The 15,014-nt window shown below is 43.1% G+C and overlaps 1 protein-coding gene across 2 annotated transcripts in view; it reads right to left on the bottom strand.

Moving 5' to 3' along the window:
- The window catches only part of GLI3 (GLI family zinc finger 3), a 213,599-nt gene that overhangs the window by 135,472 nt on the left and 63,113 nt on the right, over positions 1–15,014 (bottom strand). For both annotated transcript variants that reach the window (XM_074900904.1, XM_074900905.1), the window contains exon 3: positions 11,518–11,760. In XM_074900904.1, coding sequence (XP_074757005.1) covers positions 11,518–11,760 — 243 coding nt within the window. The remainder of the gene's footprint in view (positions 1–11,517; positions 11,761–15,014) is intronic.

Genomic DNA, 15,014 nt, shown 5'->3' with positions numbered 1-15,014 from the left:
CACACTACATGAAACAAAGGGAGTTCTCACTCCTTGACTTACTGTCCCCAGCTATTTGAAAGCAAAAAAACAATGTTAAGGATTATACTCCACCCGCAATATGGAGCTGTCCTCAGGAGACAAGCCTCTTATTTTTGAGAGTTATAACTAGATGGCTTTTACACGAAGGGACTTTACAATGAGGTTCAATGTTGCTGGGAGCCAAGATATGAAAGCTGCATATCAGAGATAGCTTAAAAAACAAAAAGGTTCATAATACAGAAGTATATGAAAAATCACATTATGAAAAATAAGCAGGAAAATAACCAGGAAGCAACAAGCCTCAGAGAAAACACCAAATTACTGTGGTGTATACATACATCCCATATTGCACACAAATATCCTATAATAGCAGTGTCCAGCATACTGTAATGGTGCTAGATTCATCCTAGGTTAAAACAAAGAGTTGTCCAGTTCAAACAAAATAGCGACTCCTGCTACTTGAGATGCAGGCATACACTAACATAAAGTATACATCCAGCTCACACAAAGGGATAGCACTTTATCATGAAATGTCACGTGTCAGGGTTTCAGTTTGTAAACAGCGATACGCTGGCAACCATGCTCCCACCATCCTGGTGACACGTGCTTTTACAGTAGGTATCATCCAAAGTTGCAGAGAGCTGAAGATGGGTTCAGGGACTTGTCATCAGATTTTATCCTGAGAGTTGCAAGCTACAATATACAAGTGACCATGGTCCTGAAAAGGCCAGGCTGAGGAGGAACGCTGCTACAGTTTCCACCTCTGGTTTCCCACTCTTGCACTCAATCGATTCTGGACCAGTTTTTAAGTCCTTTTCTTCTAAGCGCATGGTGCTGTCAGAACAAGAAGCAAAGTATAGCTAGGCTGAAGAGGGTATTGCCTGCCAACAGCCCCTCTCAGTTCCCTGTCACTGACAAAGTAAGAGGGTGTCATTAGCTGCAGTTAGGTGAAGCTCATGGAAGCATTATGCAGCTGGATGGAAGCAGGAAAGGAAAAGCACCTTCTGCTTTTGAAGCTTGCTGGGAAACCACAGCCTGGAGAATTCAACCAACCACATAAATGGTGAGATTCTGCATCAGACAACTGAGCCGGACACTTGATCTCTCATGACTACACACAGATAAGCAAACAAGGAGCCAATATATAGGATCTGGATGTTAATTAAAAAGGGTGTTACATGGAAAACACTGAGCAGACCACAGCATTTTCTGGAGCCAAGACCTATTGCCATGTGTTGCCAAGTTAACCTGGCCTAGAGGCATGCTCAGAAGGAATTTGAAGTTGAAGATGACTTCTTTCCATCCATATGACAATTCCCAAAAGAGGGTATTATGCTTCAGGACCACAGAGCAATGTCAGGCTAGCACCAGCCTCCCATAGGAAAAATCCAACAGTCACTTCTCAGCAGCCAGCAGAGCACACAGCTTCAGATGACTGCCTTCCTCAGAGAGCTTTGTCGATACCTTGTGCAGCCTTAACAAGCAGTATCCATGTCTATATCATTTCTTAAAGGCAGCCCAGAGGCCGCCCCTGAAGATAGGGCATGGCAGCCTTGCGCCTTGTCAGCCTTCAGGCTTGGCCTCAGCAGCAACTGGCCTACAGCCCTCTGGCCCAGCAAGACCCTTCATGCCCAGGCAAGCGCCACGTGTTACCCCAATACAGGCAACAATCCCATAGGCTGTCTACCAAAAAAACCCCAGAGAGAGGGGCTGGTCAGGATGCAGAGGCACAGCATGCTTTAACCTCCCTGTACAGACCCTTTCAGAGCGGTATACACACAAAACTAAAATCTATGTGAGGAACCACTAGAGCAGCCCATGTCCTCCACCTGCCTTTCTGGTTTGTAATGCGCAGAGAATGGAAGCCACTACCAAACGTAGGATGTGTTTTAAATCTGGGATGTACACAATAAATAACTACCGTCTCTGAAGAGATGTGCCATTTCCCCACAAGAACTCAAAACCACTTTCACAGGCCAGCATTTTGGATTTCATTCAGGTTTTGTAATTTTTTCCATGGAAGCAGACAAAGCCAGATCAGGCCTTTGGGTCTTATACTTATAAGGGGTTTCTTCCAGTTGGCTTTATGTGCCTATAAGATTGTAAATTCTCTGTACTCAAGTTGACAAATCAAGAAAAACTGAAAATCTGCAAGAGTGAAAATAAACATAGACCATGGCCACTGCCAGTCTCAGGCAAAGTAGGGGCATACATGAGCAGGCCATACATCAGACTTTCCAAATCAAACATCCCAAATACTGGGCAGCTCAATGATTTGTCAGTGATATATAACTAGTGCTGCTCTTCTCCCTTCTAGTTTTAAAAAAAAAAAAATTCCACTCCTATCATAGCAGCAATTAATGTTTTTGATGTCTGGCACCAATTTTATTGTTAAAAGCACTGTAGATCACTGGTGTTGATGCCAACTCAAATAGCATCCAGCATGAAACATGGCTTTGGTGCCAACAGCTTCCTATCACCGTACCATGCTGGTCCATCCCAGTAAAGTGAGCAACCACTGTTTATACATAACACAGGCCTTGATCCAACAAACCTTATTCACCCAAATAACCCTTTCAACCACGACATCTAACAGAGGTCAAGGCCAAAGCTGGAGGCTTTCAACAGCTCTATCTGTAGGCAGTTTGGTGAAAAAAACATACAAATCAAACGCAGTACCTTTTTACACTAAGGAGTGTGACATGCTGGAATGAAATTTATTTCAACACATTCTACCTCATTAGTTATTTGCTTCAACACTTGGTATGGTGTTACACTCAGCTGTTACTATCATCAGCCATTTATTTGAAAGTATGTCATATGCCATTACTTTTGGCTTGTTACCATAAGCTACTTCAACAGGGGACTGTAGATAGAGGAATAACAACGTTCAGCTCTTCATTTGCGGAACGGTAACATGGAACCTTGGGAATTGTAATTTTAAATCATAACTAGCACGGGAGCAGGTAAGATGAAAGGGTAGAATATAAGGCAACTGGGGATTATTACAAAGTTCACTGAAGCCAGCAGCTGTTGATTCATTGAATTCATTGGGTTCTGGATCAGCGCCGTTCGGCTGTTTGGGAAAAACGATGGCTTGGGGCAGCACTGAAATGTGAAAGGGAAACCAGAATGAACAATGGGGGACCCTCTCTGCTACCTTATTCAGTGTGAAGCAGGAAACAAGCATATTTTAGATTAGAAACCAATTCTGTTATCTGGGGAGCTCTCTGTGCTGATCTCCAAAAACTCAGCAAGACAAATTCTGAAAGACAATACAAAACATTCTTTTGACTTTTTTTTTTTTAAGTGTTTACTCTTATTTTTCAGTATGAAGACAATGTACAAACCCGTACATGCAGACTTCCATGCACGTACTGCCTTTCCTGCTGCTGTGTATCAACCACCACCACCCATGCCAACTACCACACGGCAACAGAGCAGCTGTATGCTTTAAACACAGCTACCAGTACAGTGATATCAGTGCAGCACTGGTTCCCCACACCGGTGATTGCTGCCTCGGCTGTAAGTTACATGATCACAAATGAAAAGGGTAACTGACTGAAGGGGGAAGTGTTCCTGACATGATCTCCAAACTCATATGTGACCCACTGAGCAAGCTCAAGAGCCTCAGTTCTAAGTAAATTTGAGCAGTGTTTTAGTAGGAGTTTAAGAGTGTACTGTGTAAACTACCCAAGAGCCAGGCTAAGAGGAAGCTAATTGGGTTGCTAGGAATAATAATAATAAAAGTAAGCAGAAGCTATGGCTAAGAGGCTCTCCTCCTAAGTACTGAGTTTAATCAATAGGGATAAAGCTGTATCCACTAGTGATCCTGAAAATGGTTCAGCAACCAAAGCATTTAAACGGTCTTAAAAGTAAAGGCCTGTTCAACCCCAGACTCCAACAGGAAGCCAAAGGTGGTGCTGAGAGACTTCCATGGGACAATCCTGAAACCGCATCTTGTCAACAGGAACAACGCTGCCTTTCAAAACCTCCTCTGACATGTCCGTGGCAGGGAGAGTGGGCCCATGGTGCTCCCACACTGGCCATTACCCTCCCTGCCCAGCCTGAGGCATCCCCTGGGACACAACACCCTCCCCATCAGTGCCCACACATTTGGGTTTCCCCCTGGCCACAAGGGCAGCAGCAAGGAAGGATAGTGCAGATCCAGATCTTGGTGACAAACACCCAGGATGCAAGAAAATTCACACAAGTGAACCACGGAAGAGAGGCACCCTGTAGGCATTGGCTACCCTGCAATCCAATTATTGCCATGGATTTCTTCACAAGAGCTGGATGATGGCAGCAGAGATGGGGTCAAAAAAAGAACTGAACTTATATGTTTATTTTCTACATTTGGACACACTGATTTAAACTCTCAGTTACAACCCTGACGAGGATTCAGCTGACTAAACACAGACACATAGTGTCATCCTAGACCCCTAAGGTATCCAAGACATTCACAGAGAGTTAACAGATATGACACAGGATATGAAGACCAGTCTTCTCAGGGTAGCTGACAGACCAGCTGGGATCCTCTGAGGCATGAAAATGGCACTTGAAACCTCTGCTTAGGCAACTGAATTCTCTCTACTGTGTTGACCAGATGGAAGGCCACCAATTCAAGAGAACCATCTCCCTGGCAGCGTAAAGGACTGAACACAGTGGTTAAGTGCCTGGCTTGTACTCACCAGCTCAGGATAATCTGCTTCAGTTCTTGAGGAAAATCATGATCACTGCACCAGCATCTGGTTCACATGTTCCCCACGCTCTGCCACAATGATTTGAGTTGTTGCAGTCACAGAGCTCCTTACAGATAACAGGTTACACATCTGACACCAAAAGCTGGGTAAGACCAAGTTCTGGCTAACCTTTTTTAAAACTCTTAAGCAGCCAAGTCAAAGTGGCTGCTTTTCAACCCATGTCCCTTTGGCCAAGAAATGCTTGCAGGGCAAAGCACTCAAAAAGCTGACTCACAGCAACCTCAGGCATTATGGGATGATTCAAAATTTTCAACAAATGATGCTTATCTTCCTTTGGCCACTAGTTCTCTACATACTTGTCATACTTGGCTAACCCCTTGCACTACAGTCTCAACAACAGCACAAAGATCACTCTGGTAACTACTAAAAAGAGAACATCTTGCCTGTGCAAATGGTAGTAATGAGCACAACAGCTATACATCAGGCTGGGGTGTTTGGGGCTTTGGGGGTTTTTTTGGAGGGTTTTGCGGTTTGGGTTTTTTTTGGTTTTGTTTTTTCAGAGAACACAGCAATGGGAAGTACCATATCTCCTGCATGCTAGCAGATCCCCAGGAGGGAAGAGAAAACTTCATCAAAACTTTTCAGCTCAGACTTTTATGGCTTCTAAATTTTTTTCCCCACCTTCCAGCTGCTGATGCTACAGAAGTTACCATGTAGGGACACAAGATCAGTCCAAACCCACTATAAATATTGTTGCAAGGCTCTTAAAGACAGAAATGTCCATGTATCAAGGGATACAGCAACTCTGAAAAAGCTTTTCATTCTCTCCTGATCTAGGGACAGCTGATCTGCCTTGAGGATAAAGAGATGGATTACATTATTTCTTGGCTTTTTTTTCCAAGAGTTCTTAACTATGATTCTATGGCTGGAAGCAATGTATTCTGTCTCCTTCCATGAAGACAGTATACAACAAATACACATTCCAAAGCATCTAAAAAAGCTTTAGCTGACAAACCAAATCAAATCTGTGAAAGAGGTGTTTTTGCATCCTCTGTCTTCCCTATTCCTTAAAAAAAACCCAAACCACCAAACAAACCACAAAAACCCTCACCTCACAGCTTACATGCATGTGATTAGACAAAAAAGAGAGACTGACAGAAGCCATCTGCTTCTCAGAAGGTTCCATACCCGGTAGTGCCTGGGAGGTAAATTCTCTTAGGTGCCATGTTTTTTTTAAAAATGTGATCCTCAGGCCATTTTTAAAATTTTGAAATCCAACAATTATAGGACCACAAGAGATGTCAAATATCCTATTCTACCCTCCACATAAACAGGATCACCTCTTTCCATATCATGGCCTACAGTTTCCAGATTAAATTAACACTACTGGTAATGACAAGAAAAAGTCAATATTCAAAGATGTGTATTCACCTAAACTTAAAGCAAAAAAAACCCCTGAAAGATCACCTTTCAGCTTCTCAACCACATTACATTTCAAGGCCTTTCAGATATTAGCAGTTCTGCAGTCTGTCTCACGCTGAGGACAGAAACAATCCAGTAGAAGAAAGGACATCTCTGCGTGCCACTTCTAGCTGTAAATCTATGGGTGCAATTGTTACTTCCAAAAGAGAGCATCACACAGGGGCAGTAATGTTAAGGCTCTCAAGAGACCCTGCTTATTCCACAGAGAAGCTCCAGAGAAGTGGGCAGGAGTACTTGTAATGAGCAGAGCTTCCCAAACACAACCCAGGAGGTTTGGGAGGCATCTTGGAGAATATATTTCCATTTATAAGCTGCTGTTGAGCTTTCAAGGTCTGCAGTACCTTTCTAAATTTCAAACTGAAGTTGCCTCTAACTCCTGTTTGATTTTGAGAGCGGTAACATTTTTTTGTTTGAGGCTGGAGAAAGATACTACTACATTTTAGATTTTTATCCCCAAAACGTTTTTGCAAACATGGTAATTTTCTTAAAGACCACCATTTCAGTTGCTCACCTGACACCAGTAATCTGACATTCACTTTTATACTAAAGGCTTTTTTTCCTGTGAGTTTTATTAAAAGCTTTAGATTTTACTTTTTTCAACTACTCTCCTTGACAACATTTGGAAACCACCCCATAAATCACTGTCAGTGGAGAGTTTGGTTATTAGAGCACTTAAGCCCCTCCCCTGCAAAATGCTGCAGAAAGAGCTGAAGAAGTAGGACCCAGATTTTCAGAGGTATTTAAGAGGCCAAGCTCACTTTGAAATTGAAGAGCCCCTGAACATCTTTAAAGACCCTGGCCCTAAATCTCTACAAGGATTCCTCACTGACAATCTCTGACTGCTCTCCAACAAGGCTGGAGGGAAACCCTCCATAAAAAGCTCTCCTAGTCTCCTGCCACTGCTAGGTGATGCTGTGAAGCTAGCAGTAAGTTAAGAAAAGTGCCCGCTTTGGGACTATCCAAAAAGTGTCTCAGTTGTCCCTCCAGAGTTTGAAAATGTGCCAGGGAGACAAGAAGAGAGGACAGTGGCTCCCCCCTCTACAAAGCAAATGGGGACCCTTTTCCATGAGTTCCTCTGCTGGTGGCAACCCAGACTGCTCTCACTGCCCAATGCACTGCACATAGCTGGGCATCGTGGTTCAAGCCACATTGCCATGAAAAGTCATTGCTTTAATTGTTGCATTTTAAGGCAGTGTTTCCAGTTACTAGTTTGCATGTCCAGAAAGAAAATCTAATTTCCTTTTTTCTTCTCCCTCCTTTTTCTTCTTCTATGGGGAGATGAAGGAAGGGGAATTCTTGTCAATAGAAATTAAAACGCAGTAAATGAACAAGTGCACCTCGTGAACTGACACTGTATTTTCCTTGCTGTGGTCTTTTGTTCATGTCGCAAATTGATTTTGAGAGGACACTAACACTGGGTAATCTAACCCCGGCAGTTATGTGGGGCCCAATCCTTACAAAGCACAAGTCCAGGCACAGTCAGTGGGAACTGAGGGCAATCAATACGTTTGGAGGGTTAATCCTATGAAATGTGCAATAAGCAGTTCCACTTCCCCAGATAGATACTGAAGCTTCAAAACCAGCAGAATAAATCCCTGGTAAGGGGCGGGGGGGGGGGAGAAAAAGAAGTGAGTTCCCGCTTTCAGCTACATTCAGTGCAACCTCTTTGAGATGAAGGGATATACCAGAAGGAGAATCCCTGCCAGGGCCATTCCTGTATATACAGATTTTTAGATCAGAGCCAACTGAACTGTCACTCCTTTTTACTTAAGACAATTCTTCAGGCTTTACTAATTAGGTACTAACAATTCTTTCAGATGAGCTGTGAAACCAAGAGAAGAATACCAGCAGTATGTTTTAAATCAATGTGTTTACATCAGGAATGATTCATTTTTTCCATGAGGAATGACTTGTGAGACAGGCAGTCTTAGCACTGCCATAAATCTGCGTGGGAATTAGATTTGGGGAAGAGAATAACAAAGGGGAGTTGCTATCCCCACCTCCCCTGCCTCAGCCCCACCTCTAGAGACAAAATTTACATTAACAAGGGGCTCCAGCTACCACTGCAATCAATGTTTGAGAACACAGGGTTTTAAATTCATTTAAGAAACACTGCAATTACGCTCAGTAACCCTGCTCTCCTCAAAAAAAAGGTGCAACACATGAAAGGAAACTCCAGCATTTTTGTCATCTGCCCTAAAGCTTTTAAAAAGAAAAAAGTTTTAAGAAGTTAAAAAAACAAAACTGAAACCCCCACGCTTTGTGGTTAAGAAATTCATCGCAAAACAAAAAGCCAGAAAACAGAAATTTCTGGTTTAGGCCTGTATGTTTTCCCTTTTATCTCTTGGAAGATAGAGGGCTGCAAGCTGAGCACGAGGCCGCTCTCTCATTCTCTGTTGCTAAATGGTCGAGGGGCTCTGGCAGTGTAGAAGGGTTGCCAGCTCCATAGCACGTTTCATCCCAGCTGTTTGAAAAGCCGGTCCACTTGAAACACAACCATTATCCCCACCCACACTCTGCAGGAGAGCAAACTCCCCCTCAATGAGGTATTTATTCCACGTATATGGTAACTATTATTTCCAACATTTACAACATCAGTCATTTTAATTAGGAAAAAAATTATAACAACAAAAAGGCCTGCAACACACATACACAGAGACACGCATATTTACACGTAGAAATGCAAAGCATTCAAGTTGTTTCTAATAACTGCAGCTCCTGGAGGGGACATGCGTTCCACACACAATTGACTTAAATGTTCTTTTTCTTTTCTTGCCATAAAAATATACAGATGTCCTTCAAAAAAATTATTTTCCCTTTTCCTGTGTTACAGGAAGCCTGCCCACACTTTTAAATACAAAGTGGGTATAAATAGAAGCACAAATTAGGCATCTTGAAAAGTCTATATTTTCCAACCACAGGGAAACTAAGGAATTACTGTGAGTGTTTACATACCCAGCTATGTTGAATTAAAACAGCATTTTTCTATCCATATGCCCAGAAAAACTGCTAAGAAACTAAGGGAAGGGAATGATAGCCTTGCTGGTTCTTCACCTGTTGCTACATTTGGACTGGAGTATGTTTACATTATTTAGCCTTCTTCATATGGACCACTGTAAGTGTCAGGCTGAATACAGTCACCACTTTGATGAAAACATGTCTGACATATAAATGATACAACTACTATGAAAGTTTCAGTAAGCCTGTCCGCTTTCCTATAAATCTAACTAGACATTTGTCTCTTTAGTTGTCCTTCTGTATCACGTTTATTAAAGGTAAATAAAAGCATGATGGCTCTTTATATGACATTAATAGCTTGAGGGATTTTATAAATCAGTGAGTGCAAATGTACGACTCGCTATAGCAGCAGTGAAGCAGGTCTGCCCTTCTGACTTTGACTCTGCCTTAAGATCACATTGCTCATTCAAAATTAACTCCTGTTCCTCTACTGTTATATGCTGGATAACTTCTGTTCTCTCAACTTCTGACATCAATGTTTTTCCAGTAGCCCACACATCCTAACTAGCTAGCATTACTGGCCACAATACAGACATAGTATCTTCACTAAACCTTGAGAACTCTTGTCAAAAGGCAAATTCAATAAAATAAAATAAAATAAAAGCTAACCACTCAGACTCATTCTGACCAGCTGTCCCTTTTTTTCTTCAGTCTGAATCTTCAGTAGTATCAATAACACTTTGAACTAGATTTAAGGTGTGAACTTGCAGCTGGTCAGATGGTCAAAAAATTTGGAGGTTGCGTTAATAAACCGTAAGTTACAAATGGTTTCTCCAACCCACAAGCTATTATTTCTACACGCTGCTTCTCGTGAGCAGTTGTTTGCTCTGCACATTCATGCCTCTCTGGCAGACGAGTCTGCCACTGGTGTGCTGCAGCACATCCTCCTCAGCAGAAAGATGAGTAACTCCCCCAGAGGGTTTGAGCAGGGCTGTACGAGAGAGGAAAAGGGTGTACAGAACCCAACTGCCTACACTGGAAGAGAGCTCAAAAGCTTAACTACAAACTTTTCCCCTAAATACTGACCTAAACTATAAAGACAACAAGTGTTCGTTTTCTTATAATACCTCTATCCTTATTAACAATCAGGCTCTTTTTTTTTTTTAAAAAAAAAAAAAGGAGGTTGGTGAGACTTAAGGTTGCGTGAGACATACTTTGATCTGCACCCTGATGAGTGAACATTCCCATTTGCTGCTAGCCCAACTAATGAAGGGATAAAATTAGCTTTTATCCCTGGCACTTTCTTTAGCAAAAAAACATGCACTAATCAGCTGTCCTCACTAATCAGTCGTCTGGCTAATGACCTTTTGCCTTAAAACACTAAAATTTCTGAATGATGTGGAAAAAAAACCCAAAACAGACTGGCCCCTCTTTGTGGGTCTTAAGCCTATCATCTGGAACTGGAGACTGGAAGGTTAAATGGCAAATCTGTATCCTGACTGGGTGATAAATCTATAATCAAAAGGCACAAGCCTTGACACCTCAAGATGTACTTCATTACTACACAACTAAATGTTTTTTTTCCCCCTCTTTCTTTTTTTGTAAACTAGAAGCAGATGAAAAAAATTGCTTAACTCTCTCATATTTTGCCTGTGGAGAAATCCATTCCACATCTGTGTTCAAGTGTCAGTTAATTTCTTACTTTTTTATTAATGCCTGAGCAGGAATTCAGAAGTTGAAACCATTTGCCTTCTCCCCCCTACCCCCCCCCCACCCCCCAACTTCAGGGAACTGTAGCTAGGAAAGAAAATTGCAAAACCACTCCATCAGCTTGCATACTCAAACACACACATGAATCCCTAAAAAAACCTCCAAACCAAAGCAAACCCCCCCAAAACACAGCAATATACCTTCCAATCCACCCCCCTACCCCCCCAAATTCTCATTGTATAAGGCACAGTCCTTCCTCCTCTTACTACTTTAACAGTGTTTTGAAAGAGGTATTTTAAGGCCTGTTTCATTTTCCTTCTGTGCTTTCTTTAATGAGGTTTTTTTTCTTCATGTATTAAGAAGGTGGAGCAAATGCAACCCTGGACAGCTGAGGAGGATTAGCAACAGATGAGATGTCCTGTGGAAGTTGCTTTGCAGAGGCCTGTGATAATTTTGAGCTGCAGTGCATCTGCCCCCTGGTTTTTAACTTCAGAAAGAAAGGTTGCATTCCCTCAAACCACCCCCCACCAGACAAAGCAGTTCTCCCTGGGGATGATGCAAGGCAACAAATAAAACTGCATTAAATTTGACAGCCTGGAAAGCCTTCCAACTCTGCATCCCAAAATGAACTGGCAATACTCACGGTAATGAGGGTCCATGTAACCGTTTCGGGGGTCCATGGTAAAGAGTGTCCCGCGGTAAGGTACAGAAGGTTCGGGAAGGTGCGATATAGATCCATGGATCTCCTTCTTGATTAATGAGGCCCTTTCCTCGCTCGACGTGGAAGGCTCTTCACTGATCTTGCCGAGGCCTTGCCCACCCTGCGGCTGCATTGTGATCGCGTTCCTTCTCTCTCTGTGATAGGTCTGCCCAGGACTTTCATCCTCTGCAAAAAAACGAGGGAGAAGAAAGAGAGAAGGGAAAGAGAAAGAGAGACACACACTTTTAGCCCATTTATAGCAAATACAATAAAGAAAAGTTCTCCCCCCCGCCCTCCTCCTCACGGTGTAAGTTTGTGACAGTAGGTGTATGCGTGGCTATGAGAGATGGTCTGGGGAAGCCCGACCGTTCGGAGCGGGCAGCTGCCGAGCGGTAGATCATAGTCACCCATGCGCCGATGCTCCTACCGGCAGGGCTATCAATCCTGCGAGAACAGACACAGGCTTGCTGTTTTCTTGCCTCTGGGACAAGGAGACTGGGAGTTTGGGCTGCCTGATGGGGAGGCAAAAAACAATTTGTCACGAAGAGAAGAAGATGAACCCCACTGGCTGGGCCTAAATCAAACCTAGCCACCCACTGCTGCTCTGCAGCCTGGCTCCAGTCCCTGGAGATTTGCTCGTGTGAGAGGCTGGAGCCTTGCAGGAAGGTCGTCAGCCATCAGAAGTAAGGTGGGCAACAAAAAAATGGGCAAAATTGCTCAAGATACAGCACCAGCAGCACCAGGCAGGCACAAGTGAGGCCACCCGCTTGAACAGTGTCACCACACGGATGTGCGTGCAGGGTGGTGGAGCATGCTTCCCCTCCTTCTTTTTTCTCCATATCCACACAGACAAACCCACAAGTTCTTAATGAACAAGGGGAAAAAGAAAGTACATTAGGAGGGTCAGACCCAAGCCCTAGTCTGGAGTACACCTCTAGGCCTGTGGTACCACTTGCGAGGGGACAAGGGCCTCCTGACAACAGCTCCACCAGCCTCCCTTGCAGGCAGCCCCAGGACCGGGTGCTGAACCAACCCTCTGTTCCCTTGTGAATTTTAACCCCCAGGGACTGTGTGCACCCTTCAAAAAACAGACCTAATGGTTCTGTTCCTCAAAAGCCAGATGCATGTTCCCAGGTATGTTTCACACGTGACATGAGGTGGAGGGGTTTTGTTAGTTACACAAGTCTCTACTGTATATGTTCTCCTTACATCACATTATTGCTTTAAAATACAAAGACATTTCTCTAAACAAGCATGATTGCTGGCTGTAATCCTTGGCCAATACCCATGCTCCAGGTGCAGCCTTGTTCAATCAACCATGCTGCATGCGTGGCTGTACACCAATACATCTTGAAGAGGTACTGATGAATACGCCTAGCTTCAGAAGTTGCTCAGCAGTTCTAGCAGAACATGAAGAACTTCAGATTATTAAACACCAGGCACAAAAAAGGTAACTAGAAAGGAAATTAAAACACCCCTAGGAAATAAAACTGAGGTACACTTACTCTACAACCCCCATGCAAGGAAGGATCATTGACAACAGTGCCAAGATTGCACTTCAGTTGTCAGAGATTTGTCAGGGCTAAATTTTTACCGGTAGCTTGCCTGAGTGTATTCATTCACACAGCAAAAGCACCAGCCTGCAAGTCACCAAGAGACTACTTTCACCAAGCCCGACACCAGCATAACTGAACCTATTTGCCTTCATGCAAACTAGATTAGAAAGAGGCGCCATACATACGTATAGATACCTGGATCTGACTTTTGGCCATTATATGCATAAACTAGCTACACCAGTACTTTGAATGGGGTGCTCTCTAGGCTTCTCCCTGCCCCCTCTCCTTCCAAGCAGCAACAACAAGAAAACCCAGCAGCATAGCCTATTGAGCACTTAATTATTTTTCTATCTCCAAGTATTACAGCAACCGGGGTCTGCTGACTTATCAGCATCTTCCAGGGACTGAATTCTTTTTACAGCCAGCAGTAATTCTCCATACAGAGCATTTCCAGGGTTGGGACTGAGAAGAAAGAGTTAATAGAAACGGACAACAACACTGCAGAGTTTAAACCCTTTGCCCTTTTCTACTTTTTATTAATATGCACAGGCACCAGTCCCTGCTCTGGATTAGCAGGGTTTAAGGTTTCAACGTTTTACACCAAAGCTGGTTTCAGTTAGAGAACTGCAAAAGGGAGTCTAAAACTTTAAAACTTATATGAGGTTTTTAGAAAGCTGCTTGTATAACTAAAAAATAAAAAATATATCACCCCAAAGTCATATTTTCCATCACATTTCTCTCTAGCTGTAGTCTTTTATGTTAAATTTCAACCTAGAGTGAACTTTCACTGATGAGATGTAAACTCTTGTAAAAATAGGGGATTACACTCTATTTGAAATCCTGAGCGACCCTTAAGAAGAGCGAGCTAACCTGTGCTACCTCAGCATGGAAAGAAGCAAGCTGGAGTGATTTGTGGGGCTGTATAATCAATCCGAGGATCAGATACGATTTCAATTCTTTTAGTCTTCCATATAAAGATAATATTTGTTTAAAATGCCATCCTGGGATACAACAAGAAGCTGACATCTCTCTGCAGGCTCCACTTTTCTTCTTTCCTTCTCAAAACATGCATGTGTCATGAATCAAGATACTAGCAACTGCTATGGAACAAGCTGATTTTCCAAATTGCTGAATGAAATTCAAAACCTACTTTCAGTAACTTTGAAACTAAAGGAAAAATGTGTTTTGCTTTAATAAGCTTTCCTCTTTTTTTTGGGTTCCTCGAGGAAAAAAAAGAAAAGTAAAAAGCAGTATTTTTCCTTCTGCATCAACCACCTCTCTCCCCATTATGAAATTACTGCCGTGTGCTGTTAGAAGTCAAACATTTCCGTACATCGTCTGCCATATAAAAATTCCCCCAGAAGTATTTTTTTTTTTAAGTAAACATGATGGCACTTTTGCAATAATAAGGCATATTCAGCGGCCAAACATCTTGCTAAGCATTTACTTCACGCTCTGCACCACTGAGCTGCTTTTGATAGGGGGCAGATGAGAAACTTGACAGCACCCGTGCTCCAGGACACGAACAGGCGAGCGGTTTGCAGGAGCTCCCCAGGCGCCGAGCGGGAAACTCCTCTTGCAGTAACACTACCGACTCTCGCAACGGCAGGCGAGCCACTCCAGTGTGCCAAAAGGCGGAAAGCTGTCTAATCTTGTTCTGTTTCAGCTGAATCGTTCAATAAAGTTTTAAGAGTAAGTGCGGGCAAGCTGCGCCAGGCCAAATTATTGACAGAAACATACTGTCCACCATGGCAACAAGTGGGAGTCTATAGCAAAAATGTAAGCAAACAGCCCACTTCTCCAGCAGCATCTGCCAAAGGGGTTTAAAGCCAAATACAGCGCAACTGTTACTGCTCTTCTCACATTTTAGAAGTGGCCGGCTTT

The sequence above is a fragment of the Athene noctua genome, chromosome 2 (genome assembly GCF_965140245.1).
Source record: "Athene noctua chromosome 2, bAthNoc1.hap1.1, whole genome shotgun sequence".
Taxonomy (NCBI): Eukaryota; Metazoa; Chordata; class Aves; order Strigiformes; family Strigidae; genus Athene; species Athene noctua.
This window is presented reverse-complemented; position numbering and strand designations above follow the sequence as displayed.